The sequence below is a fragment of the Cnephaeus nilssonii genome, assembly GCF_951640355.1.
Source record: "Cnephaeus nilssonii genome assembly, chromosome: 2".
Taxonomy (NCBI): domain Eukaryota; kingdom Metazoa; phylum Chordata; class Mammalia; order Chiroptera; family Vespertilionidae; genus Cnephaeus; species Cnephaeus nilssonii.
The window spans coordinates 90,952,675-90,972,324 of NC_137073.1; the positions used below are offsets into that span (position 1 = coordinate 90,952,675).

At 39.7% G+C, this 19,650-nt stretch overlaps 1 protein-coding gene across 5 annotated transcripts in view; it reads left to right on the forward strand.

Moving 5' to 3' along the window:
* Positions 1-19,650, forward strand: part of DROSHA (drosha ribonuclease III) — a 103,403-nt gene that overhangs the window by 65,627 nt on the left and 18,126 nt on the right. For all 5 annotated transcript variants that reach the window (XM_079779751.1, XM_079779750.1, XM_079779752.1 and 2 more), the window contains 7 exons: positions 3,909-3,968; positions 5,257-5,356; positions 8,671-8,773; positions 11,079-11,149; positions 16,372-16,416; positions 17,876-18,033; positions 19,160-19,265. In XM_079779751.1, coding sequence (XP_079635877.1) covers positions 3,909-3,968; positions 5,257-5,356; positions 8,671-8,773; positions 11,079-11,149; positions 16,372-16,416; positions 17,876-18,033; positions 19,160-19,265 — 643 coding nt within the window. The remainder of the gene's footprint in view (positions 1-3,908; positions 3,969-5,256; positions 5,357-8,670; positions 8,774-11,078; positions 11,150-16,371; positions 16,417-17,875; positions 18,034-19,159; positions 19,266-19,650) is intronic.

Genomic DNA, 19,650 nt, shown 5'->3' on the forward strand with positions numbered 1-19,650 from the left:
GCAGGCAGAGTGGTTAGGGGCGATCAGGTAGGCAGGCAGGCAGAGTGGTTAGGGGAGATCAGGCAGGCAGGCGAGCAATTAGGAGCCAGTGGTCCTGGTTTGCAAGAGGGTGCAGGCTGGGCTGAGGGACCCCCCACCCCCACCCCTCTATGCATGAATTTCATGCACTGGGCCTCTAGTATTAAATAGAAGTGGTGAGAGCAGTTACTTCTTTTTCCTAATCTTAAGGGGAAAGCATTCAATCTTTCATCATTGAGTCTGATATTAATTTTGGGTTTTTCTTAGATGCTCCTTTTCAGGTTTAAGAAGTTCCCTTCTATTCCTAGTTGCTTAATGTTTCTATTATGAAAATGTGTTGAATTTTGTCAGATGTCTTCTCTGCATTTATTGAGATCATGTGTTTTTCCCTCCATTTATTCTACTCACATGATGTATTAGTAATTGATTTTTGGATGTTAAAATGACTTCGCTTTCCTGGGTGGGGTACATCCCATTTGATCATGGTGTATAGTCCTTTTTGTATGCTGTGAATTTAGTTTGTTAGTATTGAGGATTCTTGTGTCTATATTCATAAGAAATACAATTCTGTAGTTTTCATTTCCTGTGATGCTTCTGTCAGGTTTCATTGTTAGAATAATACTGGCCTTACATAATGGGTTGGAAAGTTTAAATGTTAGCTTTTCTTATTTTATTTCTTGATTTTAAAAGATACTTTCATATATTAATACTCGTATTTTGTGTGGCCTTGAGCCCCTGAAGAATCTGGGAAGAAAGTGGGCTAGGCCTATATAAATTCACCCCCAAAACTGAATGAAAACAGATGCCTAATGGCTGATGAGGCCAGGTTTAAATCTTCTTTGTCTCCTCTGCCCCAGCTAGAGTTGTTGGTATGTAAATTAATGTCATCAGTAGTATTTTCAAGCCTCATGATTTATGTTTTCTTTTGTGCTATTACAAAGAGATACTTACTTATCATGGCAAAAGGAATCATATCTGAGAAACCGCGTTCTTTCTGAATGTCCCATTTTGAAAATGATACCATCGACAGAATAAACACTTTCTTTTGTCCTTGGACTTCTGGCCTTTAATGCTGGTGTTGAGAGTCTTCAGCCCTGTCTGTGATCTTTCTGCTGATAGAGAGTTGACTGGAGTTTCCGTTCAGGAAGAGCCTCCTGGCCTCCGGGGCCAGGTCTGCTGCTGCTCCAATGTTGCTATCGAGCGTTCCCCACCGGGCACAGCCCTGGGAACAGTACTTAAGAAGCTTCACACAAATGGAATTCAGCAGACACTGAGCCAGTGCCTTTTGAGTTTGAGGCAGTTTGTAGGTATTTTAGGTATTCCAAGGCAAGTAAGTCCAAGCTGCACTCACCAGGAGGCCTGGCTACCTGGGGTGGGTAGAGAGTGCTATAAACATAAATAACTTACTATAAGGGAGACTCTGCTAAGTGCTTCAGTGAAGGCCAGAACAGAATGTACACACAGGACTACTGTGGGGCTAAGGGTAGCTCTGCTGGCTGTTTGGGATCACAGGTCAGTTTTGTACTGTGCATTGAATAATTGAGTTCACTTGCAATGATTTGCCCTCTCCTCGGTTTGTTTCTTAGTTTGCTATTATAAAATGAGATGCATCTGTTCCTCAGAAGTGTTTGTATATCTTTGAAGCAAACACCATTAAACTGCAAGTGTCAGTGGTTTTATCTCCTCCCAAGCAAGCCTGCTCAGAATTAAGGGAAGAGAGAGCGAGCGAGCCAGTTAAGTTGTTTGGGAAATCTGTTTTTGGCACTGATGGCCGTGGGAAGGTGGACGAGCAGGGCAGGCAGGAGAGAGGGCCGAGAGGAGGGGCTCTCGATGGACTTCTAGTCCCCTTGAAAACCACTCCTCCCACCTGCCCACCCTCAGTTAGTGACCAGCTCTGCCAGTTCCCCTTCACACTGCAGCCAGCCAGCTTGCTGGTTCTGGAGCTTGATTCTCGTTCTTAGTGGCAGCCTGCTTGGAAGCTTTCTGGGACGTCTTGTCACCCACTGAATAAGTTGGAACCTCCCCACCTGGAAGTCCCAATAGCATGGCTTGGCCCCAAGGTCACTTTTCCAGGCACATCTTTCTTGTGGCTCACTACATACCAGTGAGACTGAAGTACTTACTGTGCTGCCAAGTGTACTGTCTCCCTTCCCTGAATGCCACAGTCATTGCACGGCCACCTGAGGAATGCCCTGTAACCTGGGACTTCTGCCCACAGCCTGCAGGCGTCTGCTTTATGGTGCATATTCTAGTTCTCCCATGTATCATAATTGTGTGATGGGCCCATTGTCTTTACTGTAAGCATTTCGAAGGTCTGTGGTCTTACTCTTTTATTTTTCTCTTTTTAATTTTCCTTTCCTTTTGCAACTAGTGGTTTTCCACAGAGCAGGGCCTCAGTAAATACGTATTAAAGGAAAGAATGTCATTCATGATAGTACTTTTACCCAAGGTTATTGTTGGCTAGCAATAGGGGAGTTGGGGTATTAAGACGGGTCATGGTCAGAGCCATCAGCAGAGGTTTAAATGGCTGGTTAGCATTTTACTTAATCTGATTTGGGATCAGCTAGGATTTACAAAAAGTCATGAAGACTTAAAATTAATAGATAAAATCCTGTCTGCCTATCAAAACTACAAAATAATTAACTTTTATGATGGCATCATCTCAAGTGAATATGCCATCCACAATTTTAAAAAGTGTTACTGCTTAGCCACATAAATTTCAGTTATATTTAACTCCTGCAAACTGCAATGAAATGTTACTACAGAAAGGGTCTCTGAAGGATTAGGTATTTTGTGACATTTAAGTAATCCATGTATTATCAGTAAGACCTTTGGGAAAGAGGGGCCAGAAGACTAGTGAGGGAAAAAGGAGAGAATCAAGCGGCCTTGTTTTGTTTTGTTTTTATTTGATTGGTAGTGTTATTGCTAGACAGAATGTATAAGAATATATTCAACCAACAGAGAGACACTTGTGGACTGTTAATGTCTGTGTGTTTAAGGAAATGATCATTGCAAAGTATATTTTAAATCAGTTATACACAAGTATTTTGCCTTTAAAACACAGTAATGATACACATTCAATATATATGAATTCCACTGAGTGGATTTACTGACTTAAATGCCTGGGATCCATGGCTCCAGTGAGTCTCAGGTCTAGCAGCCCCGTGACCTCCCTTCCCAACAAGTGTCCAGGTACATAGATGTAATAATAGAAGGGATTCCTGAATTTCGTGGAAGGTTTAACGGAGCTTCAGGGCCCCTCCTTCTATCTCTACTCTACCAATCACTGCTTGAGGCTTAGAAGGCGGAGTGAGAAAATGTTATCCATATTCTCACTCTAGCAGTTCCCCTTGGACTTTGCCCAAATCTAAGATGGTTTTCCATGAACTAAATGGTTTCTTATAGTAATTACTGTTACAGGAGACTGTTGTTTTATAAAGTGCTTTGAATTCCTCAGACCAGATGTGCTGTATAAATGTTACAGTTAATCTAGATTTCATGCCTCTGTTGATTTAGTTCTCCAAAACAAATGGAGTGTTTACTGCTCAGTAAACATCTCATGTTGGAGCTTGCTGGTATTTATAATGGGGGTGATTAAGAAAGGATAAACAATGGGAAAACAAAAGATTTGCTACTGTTTTAGATTTTTAAAAATTTATTTTAGAGAAAGGGGGGGGGGGAGAGAGAGAGAGAGAGAGAGAGAGAGAGAGATCTACTAGTAGTATATGAGAGAGGAACATTGGTTGTCTCCCGCATGCACCCCCAGGGATCAAAACAAGGCAGGGTGTTCTCATATTAAAAGAGCTAACCCTCATGTCTTCTTTCTTTGAGGGGAGAGGGAGCGAATGTAAATGCGTGCTATTTTCAGTGATTTTAAAAATTTCCTATAGGATTAATCACAATGAGCGGTTGGAGTTCCTGGGTGATGCTGTCGTCGAGTTTCTGACCAGGTAAGGCGGCTCTTCTTCTCTTCCCCATTAATTGCATTTTATAGGAAACATGCTTGATAACATTGCCTTCTTTGTAATTAGCCAAATAAGCCATTGAAATGCCTTGGCTTTTCATAGTGTTTTGTCCCTGCTGTGGAGCTTGCCAGCCCCAGGTCTGTGGCTCCTGCCCTGAGAACTTGCCCTTGCTGATGCTGCAGTGAGCAAGATTACAAGGTGGAAGGCGGGCTTCTCTGTCCTGTCAAGTTTATGTTCAAGTTGCCACAGCCACAGAGATCAGCTGGCCTTGGTCTAGATGCTTCAGAGCTCATATTCAATTTGTAAAGAAAGGGATGATATTTTAAAATGTCATTTCATTTTCTAGGATTTGTCTTTGATCCCTTTCTCATTCTTTCTGATCTCAAGGGAAGTAAAGCTTACAAGTAATTTTAATGTTGAGATTTGGGGATGCGTGTGTTTTCTCCCCAGAAGTGTTTTAGGGTCCTTATTTTGGAGGTAGGGCTAGGAAAGTGTGTTTTGTTTTTTCATACATAATTTCTCTTTTAAAGGGAGGTAACACATGCTTTTCTTGGAACTGTATTGAGCTATTTTTATTCTCTTCAGGTCATTTCTTTTCCCAAAAGGGTATACTGAGCCAAAGGGGCTGCTGTCTAAGCCTGCTTTCCCTGGGCACGTAGGACTAACCAAGCTTTGTGGATCTCAAACACGGGTCGTAGGAGATATCAGTTGCTGTTGTGGTCCAAACTGGTGTTCCATGTGGCCTTCTCCCAGTTCCTGCATTTCCGTATCAGCCCCTGTAGGCGCGTTCTTAGAGCACAACCAGCCACATGTGCCTATCTCAGTTCCGTGCCTGTGCATCCTTGTGAAGAATAAGCCTCCACTGCTGTCCTGCTCGGGGCTTCCCAGGCTTCTCTTCAGGGGCTGACCAAAGCCTAACCCAAGAAAAGTACTCTTTCTAGGCCCAGTTGTGCGTGTCGCATGGGTTTGCTCTTAGCCATGTGTGACATTGTTCAGGTCTTTGTTGCCATCAGATTCCAGAGGAACCTTTTAATAGAAATAACGGTGAAAACATGAGTGAATGGTGCTGTTCGGGTTTCAGCACATTCAGATATACTGCGCTTTCTGTTAAACTTTCAAAGGCTTTCAGTCAAACCCTTCAGTTTAGTTCAGTTCAATTTAGTTTAGTTCAGTTCTCCTATGCAGATCCCTTGCCTGGCCTACTTTTGTGGCTCAGAGCCACAGACAGAATAGTGTGATGCATATTTATTTATGTGCTTTTCTTTTTTTGCAGTGTCCACTTGTACTATTTGTTTCCTAGTCTGGAGGAAGGAGGGTTAGCGACTTACCGGACTGCCATCGTCCAGAATCAACACCTCGCCATGCTAGCCAAGGTGTGTCCGACCTCTGAGCCTGGCGTGCTCCTCCTCAGCCCGTGCACAGTTTTGTATTTGAATCTGTACCTCTTTGGTGTGTATTAGGGCTTAGTATTTTATAGACCAGGAAGGATTTTTTTGTTTGAGCTTTAAGGATTCAGCCTTATTAGTTTTGTTACCTTTGTGAGTTTCTCCAGCAGCTAATGAACTCCACGGTGTGGTAACTTGATAACAGAAGGGGAAAAATTTGACAGATGTGCAGGAACAGAGTTAAACATTTGGGGAAAAGGAACATGAGAGCAGAGCAAAAGACATGAATTTTTAAATAATGTTCCTTTGTGTAATATTTCTGTATTATATTTGTTTTTAATTTACTTTCACAAGTAGAATTATGCCTTTGAATAGAATACTCTAGGCCATTTATATCCATAGGGGATACTTTACAGATCTTTGAGAATCCCCTGAAATTACAAATCTCATTAATTAAGATTTAGGGTTTAGGCTGTCCAGCCAGCCACCTTTACAGAGCCGAGTGACTAACAGAACCTTTTTTTTTTTTTTAATTTATCTTTCTTCTTGAAAGTGTTACAGATGTCCCTCTTACTTTCCCCATTGGCCCCTTATAGCCCGCCCCTCCCCCCCTGCCCTAGGCCGTCACCACACTATTGTCCATGGGTTATTCATATATGCATTTAAGTTTATGGTTAATCTCTTCCCACCCACCAGAACCTTTTCTCAACTTAGATTCATGGCAGGCATATTACTTCATTATCTCATTTGATGTTCCTATCTCTGTGCAGTGTTTCATCATAATAGATCATAACAGATAGAACATGTGCACTTGCATTGGCCACAAGATTCTTCCTCTTGCAACGGGTCCTGGGACAGAGTGTCGTTCTAGTCCCCAGGCCTCTGCTTTCTCATCTGCGCGAGGGAGATGGCATCAGCACCTGCCAAGCAGAGTAGCTGTGAGAACTGCATGACATTGTCATTTAAATATTAATGATTATGTTTATACAGGGCTCAGCACAATGCCTGTTCATCCTAACAATCACCCAAACATGTAAGTGAGTTAGAAGGAGTTCTTTGTTTTTGTTGCTGCCACTCATTATAAATCATTACATTTTATAGACCTGTGGATTTATTCTATAGCAGGGGGGACGGTACCCCTCCAATCCCCAACTGATGATCCACTAAAAAAGCTTTTGTGAGTTTACCTTCATTTTTGCCTTAAGTAATTTTTATTGTTTTCTTCATTTTGATATCAATGATGGGATTTGATAGAAATGACCATGTAAAATCCATTCTAGTTTTATGACTGACAAGGCATTAATTACATTCAGATTGTGGTTAATTTTATCCCCTGGTTTTGGTGCAGCGAGAGTGCATTGTTGTGTTTTCTGTAGCAGCGTCATCATCATGGTTACAGGTAGGCTTTGACCCAGCTTTAGTGGCATCTGAGAATAGCCATAATGATGCCTCGAAGAGAAACTGTAGGCAGCAGGTGTGCTAACTTGGTTTTAGCAGCCTCACAATGCACAAAATTCCACAGCTCTCAGTAAGACCCCACAGTGTTTAGTTGATTAAATTGTCCAGCAGCTTCCTGGTCCACATTAATGTCCACTGGAAGTGCCTGTTAATAAATGGATTGTCACCCTTCCTCCATTGTTTTCTCTCTGGTTTCAGATATAATCAAATTGCATAATTATTTTTCAAGTAATCTTAGGAAGGATATTTACAAAGTATGAGATGGTGCCATACCAGGAAAACAGAGACAGTCATGTAACACATTGGGTGCTTTACAAAGGGGGGTGGCCAGTTTTCCCTTCAGGAATTTCGATGTGATCTTCCTCCACACCAACTTCCAACATTCCCATAGCTCACAACACCCGTCTGCTCCTGCAGAAGGCAGGGGTGGTCTTGCTCTCCTGTCTGTCCCAGTGGACCTTGACCATTTGGAAGGAGGGGACTTGATGGGGGATTGCTGACCTCTTTGAGAATTTAGTGAAAGCTCTAAGTCAACTCTTCAGACAAATTTTAAAAGTTTCACTGATGCTTGCATGAAAAAAATAAGGATATCGAGCAGGGATTATGAAAAGTTGGAAAATTTATAGGATTCCAAAATAGTTGTTTATAATATAAAATATGGCTTGCAGTCTGTTCTCAAGCAGGGCTCCAGAGATGGCAAACAATTGAGTTTTCCCAGTGAAGTTGTGAAACAGATCAAATTTACATATTTTGGTATAAACTCTTCTACTTAGGGATCAATGTTTTTAAGAGGTATTTTCTGCTGTTGCATTTGTGGTAGTCAATACTCTCATTTGAGTTTATTTTATACTCATGAATTCCTAGCAGTACAAAATACTGGTAGCATATATGTCTTGTTTTTATTGTCTCTGTCTTTTTTCAACATAAATGGATATGGATATTTTTACATATATACTGAGATATACAAAATCTGAGTCTTTTATCTGAGACTCATACTGTCCTAGGTTGTTCATTGACTTGTGTCTTGTTCCATATTACATGGCATGTTATTGTTTAGTAAGTATTTATTGAATTGAATTACATGGTAATGGAAACAGTAGATACTGAACTTAAAGTAAAGAGAATATATGGATAAGAGTAAAATGAAGCCAGAGGTAGAGTTAATATACACAGATGTATTCATAAGTCCTACACAATTTCTAGGATTGGGCCACAAATTTGGCTTTATACTTTCCTAAGGTCAAGTAAAAAGGGAAACATAATTAATTACAAACAGTATTCCCAGAGCCCTTAAAATAAATCCAACCCCTTGCTGAGAGGATCTCACTGAGCCTTCAAAAAGGTAAGTATAGAGACCTCATGAAGGGGACACAGGTACAAAGATAGAGGGACCCCCAAATCCTTACCAAAATAAAAAGAAAATATTTTGAGATGTAAGGCATTTTGAAGTTTTCTGAGGGTCCACATAAAAATCTAATCTGCCAGCATTATAAGTACCGCATATCTCTGGGATCAAAGAGGTTATTAACTTTGGGTTGGGTTTGTGTCTCCCTGGACATATTGGGTGAACCCAAGAGCCCATGGTCCTTTAGCAAAGTATTATTCCAGCTTGGGCTAGTGCTTGGTCTGAACTTGGACTAGGGTTTATAGAAGCCTGCTTGGGGAAAAGTCAAGGTTTGTCAGAGCTGAATCATAGGTAAGGACTCCTGGTGAATAGTAGACTTAGCTTTCTTTCTATACTGACATGGGCCAACTAATTTTTTACCTTTACCCCTAGGAATGTTGAGTTATTACAGTTGTGATTTTGCCAAATTATTTCTTTTTGTCATTTTTGAATTTTATAGAAACTTGAACTGGATCGATTTATGCTTTATGCCCATGGACCTGACCTTTGCAGAGAATCAGACCTTCGACATGCAATGGCTAATTGTTTTGAAGCATTAATAGGTAATTTTTTTTTATATATACTTCAGTTTCTTGAATGTCTAAAATGTCTGGAGAGCACATAAAATTCAGTGTGGAGACTTGGGACAGAATGACTTTTTCCCAAAGCATGTGAGGCCCATAGTATAACTCCCCCCTCGTTGTGCTGTCGTTTTGTGGTTCCTCTGGGGCAGTCATGCTCTCTTTCCTGCATTGCTGGTGCCTGGGATGGTCTGTTGTCATGTACATGCTTAGATGTGTACACTGAGTTGAATTGAAGCGAATTAATATGGAGATGGATTGCTTTCCAGATTTGATTCAGAATCACATCCATAAATAAATAGTAACTCAGTTGCCGGCGAGGCCCTAATATTGTTTGTGATCACATTTTAAACTATTTACAAGATTTCTCGGACTTAAAACATCTTGAAAACATGACATTTGTTAAAACCCCAGGGCTTGAGTCTCTACAGCTATTATTTATTCTCTTGAAGCAAGACTGATGCAGACCTCTACTTCCTCGGTTTCCTTTTTACTGAAACCAAAGTACAGTCAGTCATTGCTATAGGAAAGTTGTGAAGCATTAATTAGCTGGTGATTGCAAGTATGCTTTACAATGAAACGTTACAGTAGATTGACAACTCCTTGATTTTTTTTTTAGATGAATGATTGAATACGTTTTATTTTTCAAAGGCCTTTGTACTGCCTTATCAATTTTGCCCTCTTCCTTTGAAAATGAATATAAAAGCTTATAGTTTTGTGCTGATGATGGTGGCAAGGGAATGTTTGATAATTATCCAGTCTTTTCACAGCTATGTCTTTTTTTGCACAAATGTATCCTATCTTCAGGATTTGTCGGGTGGAATTACTATTCCCTGTATACATAATATTTTTGACAGTTAGTATTATAGTTGGCTCCAGAACCAGGCAGACATGGTTCAAGTTCTTCTTGCATCATTTTCCACCTTGTGTCTTCACCAAGTTACTGAATCTTTTTGAGCTCCAGTTTCCTCATCTATGACATGGAGATAGTATTACTTAACTCACAGTTATTTTACGGATCTTAATATCCATTCCTGGCAGCATCCAATCCACAGCAAACTTGCAATCACCCTACCCCAAATCACCTACTATGAGCCTAAATCCTGTAATTCTTTTTTAAAAATTTATCATTCTTGTTGAAAGTATTACAGATGTTCCCCTTTTTTTTGTAACACCCTCTTACTGAGGCTCCCATGAAAGTGTAGATAAGCATGTGAAAATGGTTTGTGCAGTGCCCAGGGCTGAAGTGCCCCCAAACCCTTCCACATAAAAATCTATTCTCAATAGAAGACAGTTATTAGGAATCTTACTCTGTAATGGTTTGGAGTTTTTCTTTTCAACAGGCTAAAAGCATGTTTTGTTATTCCGGCAAATCTGGTGTTCATACACTGTACACTTCCAGTTAGGGGAAGACGGAGAGAGTGCGTCTGGTACTGATTTGAAATCCATTGTTAAAATATAAATAGAGACAGTCCCAGGTCTCCACAAATGCTGGTTTCAGTCCAGATCTGTTGGCCTGGCAATGGAGTCACTTAGATCTAAGTCCGTCTTCCCTGCTCCTTGTCATCCCCCTGAGATCAGAGATCCGGCAGGGTCTGGCCTGTCACTAGGATCATTACTGTTATTGTTGTTATTATTACTGTAAATATCAATAGATAATTAATGTATTTAGTCATCAAAAACTCTAATGACTAAGTGTCTCAGTATTTTACATGAAAAATGGCCTTTCTGAGGACAGATATGAAAGTATGATTTTAAGAATATGGCTACCCTATTCCAGAGTTATTTGATACGCAATTAAAATGTTACTATATTACTTCCTGGTAATGATTAATGGTAAATGTGTGTACAGTGCTTAATTATTTAAAAAATTTTAAGTAATTATTTTAAATTAAAGATAGAGGTTGTCCTGGGTTTTATTTGCATTGTTCTGAACTCAGGTTTTATCTGTGGTCTGAAACAAAAACTATTAATATAGAAAATAAAACATAACATTTTTGTAAAGTCAAGTTTTTGTATGCACCTTTTATGATAGTTCGTATTTGTCCTCTTTTACTTACAATATTAGATTTAGATTTTAGTCAATTCAATTTTGTATTTCAGTCTCATTTTTAACACAAAGCATAGCCGAAAGCGGAAAAATGCTACGTTTAAGCAATGGCTTCTGATCTTGTCGGTTATTTCTGTGAGTGGGTTCTGGCTTGCCTTTTTGCTTTTTATAGAGATATATAATTTTCTGTGAATATTAATGCAGCCTTCCTATGGGCATTCTCTTCCTTTTATCTAGGAGCTGTTTACTTGGAGGGAAGCCTGGAGGAAGCCAAACAGTTATTTGGACGCTTACTCTTTAATGATCCGGTATTTATCTCGACTCATTTGATTTTTCTCAGTTACATATCATTACAGAAAATTTTATATCAATTAGTCTTTGTGTTTTAAAGAGGGTGTAGGAGAAGTAAGTACCAAAAATAGCTTATTCACTCGGTTGCAGATGGGAGAGATCTTTGGACATTTACATGAGGAGTTTGTCTTCTTCTGTCTTTATTTTGAAGTATCTTGGAGTTAATTATGATTTTCTGTTTCATCATCATTGAGTACCTACCCCATGCAGGCTTAGTTGAAGCTCTAACCTTTTGGCTTTTCTGTTTATGTTTTGTTATCATGTAAATTATGTAGACTAGATAACTGTATATTTAAGAAAGTCAGTTCATAGGGAGTTTCTGATAGGGCTCTGAATAAAGAGTATGGAAGTACTTTTTTAAAAAAGCAAATTATAGTTTAAGAAAAATGATAGATTCTGAAATAGTTCCTGTTGTTACTAAAGTATTAAGCTATGAATATTGCTAGAGCTACCTTTTTAATCCTGTATGTAATAGAGCATATTGGATGCTTTCTGTACCAAAACAAGTCAATTTAACATTTAAAGGGAGAGGCAGCTCTGTATTCCAAATTGAAATGTCATTATAATTGAATGAAATAGCCTTCATGGAGCAATAAAGAACATAGGAAGCCAGTGTTTTAAGCTTTTGTGCAACCTTCAGCTTAAGTGGCTGTCAGATGTTATTACTGTATTACTTAGGGTAGTTAAAAGAAAAAGAATCAATAGTTTTGAAATATGGGACCTGGACGATATTCCTATTTGAGGATATGATCTTTTTAAAATCTGTTTTTATAGATATGTGATGATTTTATATGTTTGAATTTCCTTCTGATGGGAAAATTATCTACAGACGTTCCATGTCCTCCGTTTTGTCCTGTACCCATAAACAAGTGTGCATCTTGATTTATGTCCTTAGCAGACCAAATATATTTGAAGTCCTTTTATCAAATACGAAAATATCTTTGTTCTGGCCTTTCTCTTTTGTTGGCAATTTCAGCCACCTCTGTATTTTGTTTTCTTCCTCCAGTCTCACCTCTGTGTGCCTCCTCACTCCTTAAACTCCTCCCCTGCCCCCACCTACTCCCTGCCCCTTTCTTCCATCTTATCTGCATTCCCCATCCACTCCATTCCTGTTTTCCTGAATTAAATGCAGCTTTACACCTTGTATGCTTAATTGCATCAATTTTTGTTTAGATTCCTTTCTCCCTTTAAACTGCTTCTCTCCCCCTCGTCTACTTAGCAAGCTTATCTTCTCTTTCCAGTACCCAGTGCAGTGCTGGCGTGTGCAGTGTTTAATAAATATTTGTTAAAGAAATGAAATGAATAAATAACAAAATGAAAAAGCAGAGTCTGAACATTATCTTACAAATGGTACGGCTGAGATTCAGAAGGCCTCCTCGTGCGCCTTTTATGATATGGACCAGGGCTCAGTAATATATGGTCTTCCCACCTCAGCATGTTCAGGTGCGCACGCCCGGACATTCTGACTCATTTGACATCTGCATATTGGTTTACATCTGTTAGTTGTAGTACGTGAGAGACGAGGGTGAACCTTTGTATTTACTTTTTATTCTTTTGAGTAATGCTATTCTGAAAGTCTAATCGGCCCAAGGCAGCTAGGGACATACCTGTACGCCGACAAAGTCTGAAATATTGACTCCATGCGAGGAGGGAAGGCGCTCACAGAGGGAAGCGGCCGTCCTTGCTGCGCGGGCTGGTGCCCACTGATGCTGAGGAGGGCCAGGGAGCAGGGATCCGTTCTTGGTTGGCGGCCTTGTCAGAGGCCGGATTAGAAGAAGCGAGGGATTAATTTGGGATTGGGTGCTGTCAAGAGCCAAGGGCAGTTTAGCAATTGAGTGTCGCCAGTAATCTTTATTTAGGTGGTGAGACGAGGCACAGTAGGTCAGAGGGCAGCACTGGCCGCAAAGCAGTAGCCCCTGAAAGAGGGGTGGTCTGGCATTTTACAGCTGCTGCCAGGCCTTGAGGGAAGCATGGTTAACCTTGCAGCTGGCTTTATCTGTGTCGTCCTCCCAGCCTGTAATAGCAGGGCTGTTTTCTCTCTCTCAGCCGGAACTGACTTTTACTCTCTCAGCCCCAGTTTTTGTTGGTTTTGTGTTTTCCGGTGTGTGTAACTTCCCAGTTTACCCCGTACACACAGAGCCATTCTTTCCATTTGATCACCCCAGTGGCCCTCTTAGAAAGATAGGGGGCGATGACTGTAAACTTTCCGGTTCTCTCACTCTCCCATCCTCCTTTTGTCTCTACACATCTGTCCCAGTTTCTAGAAACTAGAAAAACTGTCTTCAAATTGCCGCTGGGCAGATTTATATACATGTTTCCTAGACTCCTCATTTCAACAGGTTCAGTGAATGAACTCATCATCTTAGCCCCAAAACATCCTTCTCTTACTTTATTTTTATGATCTAAACCAGAAACCTTAGATCTCCTTCTACCCTGAAGCTTTTTACTCCCTGTCTCCATTCAGTTCAGATTCCTCTCAGTTCTGTTCCTAATCTCTCTTGAATTGGTTCACTCTTGGCCGTCCTGCTGCTCTGGGGTTTGTCCTCATTGGTCACCTGAACATTGAACTGCCAGGCCATCGTTCATGCCGCATTCAGTGGTGTCTTCTTTTTAATGCACTGCCTGCCCAAGTCTGTACTATACAACATGGCATTGAATAGTTTTCATAATTCGACTCCCACCTATTTTTTCAATCTCCTTTCGTTTTACTCCCTCTGTGGCATTCTAGGAATTACCTTTGTTTAATTTTAATTAAAAAAATTACCTTGAGATTTTTGAAAATATTACAGATGTCCCCCTTTTTCCCCATTGACCCCCTGAAACCCTCCTGCCTCCCCCCACCCCCAATTTTAAATTTTTTTAAAGAGTGGTTTTATGTTCACAGTAAAATTGAGAGTAAGGCATTGAAATTCACCATATATTCTTTGCCCCCACACATACGTAGCCTCCCCCAGTTTATCAAGATCCCCACCAGAATGGTACATTTGTTACAGTCAGGGAACATTGACACACAAAATCCTGCAAACTCCATCCATAGTTCACATTAGGGTTCACTCTTGGTGTTCTACATTCTGTGGGTTTTGACAAATGTAGACAGACAGGTGTCTTTCATTATAGTGTCACACAGACTGTTTTCACTGTCCTAAAGTCCTCTGTGCTCTTGCCGATTAGGAGTGACCCTTTTGGGCCTGTATACTTGGAGACTTATTTTGCATTTATGGTGCCCTGGTTCTAATTCCTTCCCTCTGCTACTTAATTCCTTGTGTTCTTCTGGATACATCTGAAGAGTCGCCTTCTCTCTGAAGCTTTATCTGACACCCCCAGGCAGCATTTTCCTAGCACTTAGTGTTTATCCCTGTTATAGAACTTCTCAGAGTTTATTAAGTTGTACTTATTTACCTTTATTCTTCTCCACCAGGCTTCTTTGAGGACAGGGATTGTGTCTTATCTTAATAAGCTAATATGTAACAGCTATTCAATAAAAATATGCACAAATAGATGTCCCAAGAGTCAATGAACATTTTCCATGAGAGCAAACTGAAGGTAGAGGCTTTGCCTAAAAGCTGAGTGAGGGTAGATCTGGGATTCCAATCTAGACCTTTTCCCTGACACCCAGGTGCAGCAGAACCTTGTCTCCGGGTGCAGAGAGGATGAAAGGAGACGGACACAGTGGAAATAGTCTAGTTGTGAGTGAGGTGTTATGCTGTTACACCAAGATGGGTGGCACCAGCCATCAAATAGAAACCACAGTGTTTTTGAGTGTAAAACACATAGGAGAAAGGAGAAAGATGAATCAGGGAGTCTTAGAATTTTGAGCTTCAGAGATGGGAGGTAGTTCGAAGAGATAGCTGTTTGTTGTTGCTGTTTTTAATGTCCTCATTCTTGACAGTAGCATTTTCTGTGCCTACACTGGGTTGTGCTTTGAGTTAATGCTCATGAGGCATCAGAGAGCACTTCGTACAGGTACAGAGATGCTGTTTTGTGCTGGAGGAAAGGGAGGCTCAGAGAGGTTAAGCAATGGCCGACGCGGCATCAGGGTTGCACTCAGGCTGCCTGCCTCCAGAGCCGGCAGGCTTCCCTAACACCGTACTCCCTGGTTAAGGAAAGGTGAAAGGTGATTATTTGGTCATTTGGGTGTAAGGTGAAAGATGCTCATTAAGGCACTTGCAGCTTGGATAAGAGGTCAGAACTGCTGCAGAGACGAACAAGGCATCCAAACGGAGGTGGTTACGAGAAGTCCTTTAAAATGCCTTAAAAGAATAGTTTGATGTTTAAGCTTTTTTTTTTACATTGGCAAAAAAAAACCACACACAAAAACAAAAAACACCCCACCCCAAGTGTGTTTTATTAAGATGCAAGTTGTACAAAAGTATGAGGTATTTTTTTCCCCCTTGTCATCATGTGTCACAAGTGATAGTAAATTTTCTATACTTCACCCCATCCTTAAATTTTTGAAAAATATTTTTCCCTCTTAAAAAAACCCTCTCATTATTTACTTCAAAAACTGAACATCAAGGCCAGAAGTAGATTCAGTCAGAGCCTCCCTAGGGTCTAAAACGGCAAGAAAACCACTTTGATCCTAAGGAAGTTCTGATTATAACTCCCTGTAGATTTAAGTCAATGGCTTAAATAATGTACTGGGCTTTTCCACAAAATTCACTCATTCCCGTTTTTAAGTAAACATTTGCAGTGACTCACAGTACAGGTGTGGTCTTATCGACCTCTGCGTTTAGGAACTAGATATGGTATGTCTTCACTCTGTCTTCAAGCAGCTCATATGATAATAAACGACTGCCTAAAATTAGGGACATTTGATTACAAAAGGCACAGCTGATGCACATTTCTGGGGAATGGTAAACTAAAAATAGGATTAAAGTAGCCACTTTACCCAGTGGTATTAGGTTAAGCAAACATGTAACTTAGTTTTAAAAGGTGTCTTTCATTCCTGGGGATAGGGCTCTTTGCCTCCCCCGCTTAATAAGCTAATTAGAGTCACTAATAGGCAGTTTGAGTGGTGAGTACACTTAAAAAAAAATTAGTTGCTAGCGCTATTGAATTTTCAATAAGTGGAGTCAGCATCTGAAATAGTTCAGGATTCCACATAACGGCGTTTTATTTAGTACTCTAGAGTGTGTTAAATGGCTCCCTTGAGCACTAAAGCCATCACTCCATTTTCCAGGACCTGCGAGAAGTCTGGCTCAATTATCCTCTCCACCCACTCCAGGTAAGTGTGGCCTCTGCTCTGCAGTGAGCTTTATAGCTCCTGGTATTGGTGTTACTTTAGTTTGCTTTTTTTCCCCTGTCCTGCTTTTATCCTTAGATTCCCTTCAGTTTCATTCTGACTTTAAGCTGGGGTGTCAGAACTGGAAAACTTCAGAACAGATAGTAAAATGACCCCATACATTGCATTTTCATGGTCTGGGGTGGGGTGGGGTCTGGGATGTGTCTTCCCTTACAGGGTAGGAATAACTACTTGTGTGGTTGAGATCTGCTTCCCCCCAAAAGTGACATTCAAAGCTTATGCTGACTGCAGTATGTTATGGAGAAAATATGCAAGCAGGTCTGGGCTTATTACAAAGTAGAACAAATACTAAATTAACATTGCTGAATTGTAACCTAATTTGGACCTTAGAAATTGAAGGCTTTGACTCAGATTGCATAAAACATATTATAAATTAAAACTTGAGTACAATGTGGTAACTTTTTACTCAGATTTTAGAATTTAAAAGATATACACGTTGTGACATCCTTTTCCCCAGTTGGTTTAAAAGTTGGAGATATACATATATGTGTACATATGTATACACATATATACTCATATATGCATATTGTTACATATACATATATGCATATTGTGTATATAATAAAGATATGTCATTAGTGACTGAATAATCATACGTGACTGAACTTTCACGAGAGGCTTTAAAGTAATAAATGGCATTAATTCAAAGTACTTTAGAAATATTTCCTTAGTATGAAATTGCCCAAAGTTGTTAGAGATGTTCATTTCAATTACACTTTTCATATTTGCTCTCTGCCAGTTGTCAAAGGCTCATTATTATGTTGAGCACGTGCCTAGTGACATAATGCTCTCCATTGCAAGCCAAATCCAGTTTTAGTGATGCTCATTTGCCAAAATAGGCTGGTCCCTAGAAGACACACAGCGGTTAAGTTACTCTAATGCCGTGGTTCTCAAAGGGCAGTCTCCAGACCAGCAGGGAACTTATCAGAAAGGCCAGTTCTTGGTCCTCACCGCAGACATACTGAATCAGAAACTCAGGGTCTAGGACCTGGCCACGTGCATTTAACAAGCCCTGCAAGGTTCTGCTGACCACTAAAGTTGAAGAACCTCTGCTTTACTAGATACATATATTCTCTACCAGCAACTCTTCAGCTGGCCTCCTCCATGGAGAGTTAGTTTAATGCGTGGGATTTTGAACTGTCTGTGTACAGTACTTGGCCTTGAAATTTGATAGAAGATTGGAAAATATTATTTGAACCCTCTTTAAATATTAGGTTTGTTTGCCATTCTAAAGGATGAGAAAGAAGCCTTCCATGTTTATTGGCCTTTCAGAAATTTCCACCCAGGGGAGGGGAATTTGCAAAACACTATCCTAGAATTGATAATTACTCTTGTAACCAAAAACTGTACATGATTTTTACTTATTTCTCTTTCTCTGTAGCTGCAAGAGCCAAATACTGATCGACAACTTATTGAGACTTCTCCAGTCCTACAGAAACTTACTGAGTTTGAGGAAGCAATTGGAGTAATTTTTACGCATGTTCGGCTTCTGGCAAGAGCATTCACGTTGAGAACTGTGGGATTTAACCATCTGACCCTGTGAGTTAAAAGTACCCACGTCGTCCCAGTGTGACCATTTAAACCAACAGTCCCAAACCGTTGGGACTTCATCCATAATCCTAGGAAACTGTGAGATGGATAGTAGCCAGACAGTGGCATGGACCAGGGGATATGCTCCAATCCAGTTACTTTGGTTTCATGTCATGCATCTGATTTTTCCATTAAGTATAAGAGAAGTGTGAAGGAAGTAAACATTGTTTCTGTAAAGGGACAGATATTGAAAATGTGGGGCTTTAGAGGTCATGTGGTCTCTGTCTCAGTGATTTGATTCTGCCATAGTAGCATAAAAGCAGCCATAGAAAAAATATAAACGGATGAACATGCTGGGTCCCAGTTTAACTTTATTTACAGAATCAGGCTATGGGCTGAATTAGGCCCTCCAACCCTTGCTCTACTTGAGTGATTTAAAGATGAGCTAGTATAATAATAAAGAGCATAGCAAAAATGTTATTTCTTTGCATGCTGTTTTGTTTTCAATTTTTTGTCAAATCAAATATTCACAACTCTCTTTAAACTGTAAAGTTTAAAGAATCTTGTAGTTTTTTAGCATTCTTAAACTAGATTCCAGATTTGATTAATGGAGTATATACAGGGGTGGGCAAAAGTAGTAGGTCAGTTGTTCATATGGGAAAATACAAAATAAATAATAATACAACAATAAACTCTGTTTTGCATACTCACAACTCTAAACCTACTTTTGCCCACCCCATATTTCAATTAAAGAGATAAATTTTAGTAAAGAAAATTCTTGGACCTTTTGCTTTGTTTTGTCTATATAGAGATTGTGCAAGATTGTTGTCTGTACTATACTTTATCTTTCAATTGATACTCCCCAGCTTCTGATCAGGCACTATATACCAGTCTTTATGTTAGCAGTTGTTCAATCCTTAGAAAGTACTCACTTTACTCTTTTTTGAAACTCAACCTATATAGACTTAGATCTCTTTTCAATTTCAGGTCTTAGGAAATTGTATTTAGTTTTGTGCTTTAAAGCAAGATAAACAAATACATTGCCTTTTAAAATATTGTCGTTTTAAAAAATTTTGGTTGTTTTGAAATCCATAAATACTAATTGATCTCTTTACATTGATGTTTCTTTATTCAGAGGCCACAACCAGAGGATGGAATTCCTAGGAGACTCCATAATGCAATTGGTAGCCACAGAGTACTTATTCATTCATTTCCCAGATCATCATGAAGGACACTTAACTGTGAGTTTGTGTTAAGTCATTCCCTCCAATAAGATTGCTTTAATAGAAGGTTAGAAGAGCCAGATATTTACTTGGGTAATTGATGACTTAGTTCTTGGTGGCTTTAGCATGCATATCATATGTTTTTATTCATTTCTTTATGCAAATTGTGTACAAAGCAATATATGATAAGAACTTACTTTATACTTTTTCATTTAATGATTGCTTTGTGCAAGACATTGAGCTAGGCTTCATGGGGGGAGCAAATATTAGTTGATATCTAGTCCACCCATAAATAGTTTAAAAACTATTAGAAGTTAAAAATGTAAGTAAACAACTACAAATTCTATCTATCTAATCTATCATCTGTCTATCGTGTGTATGTGTTTATACATACATGAAGTGT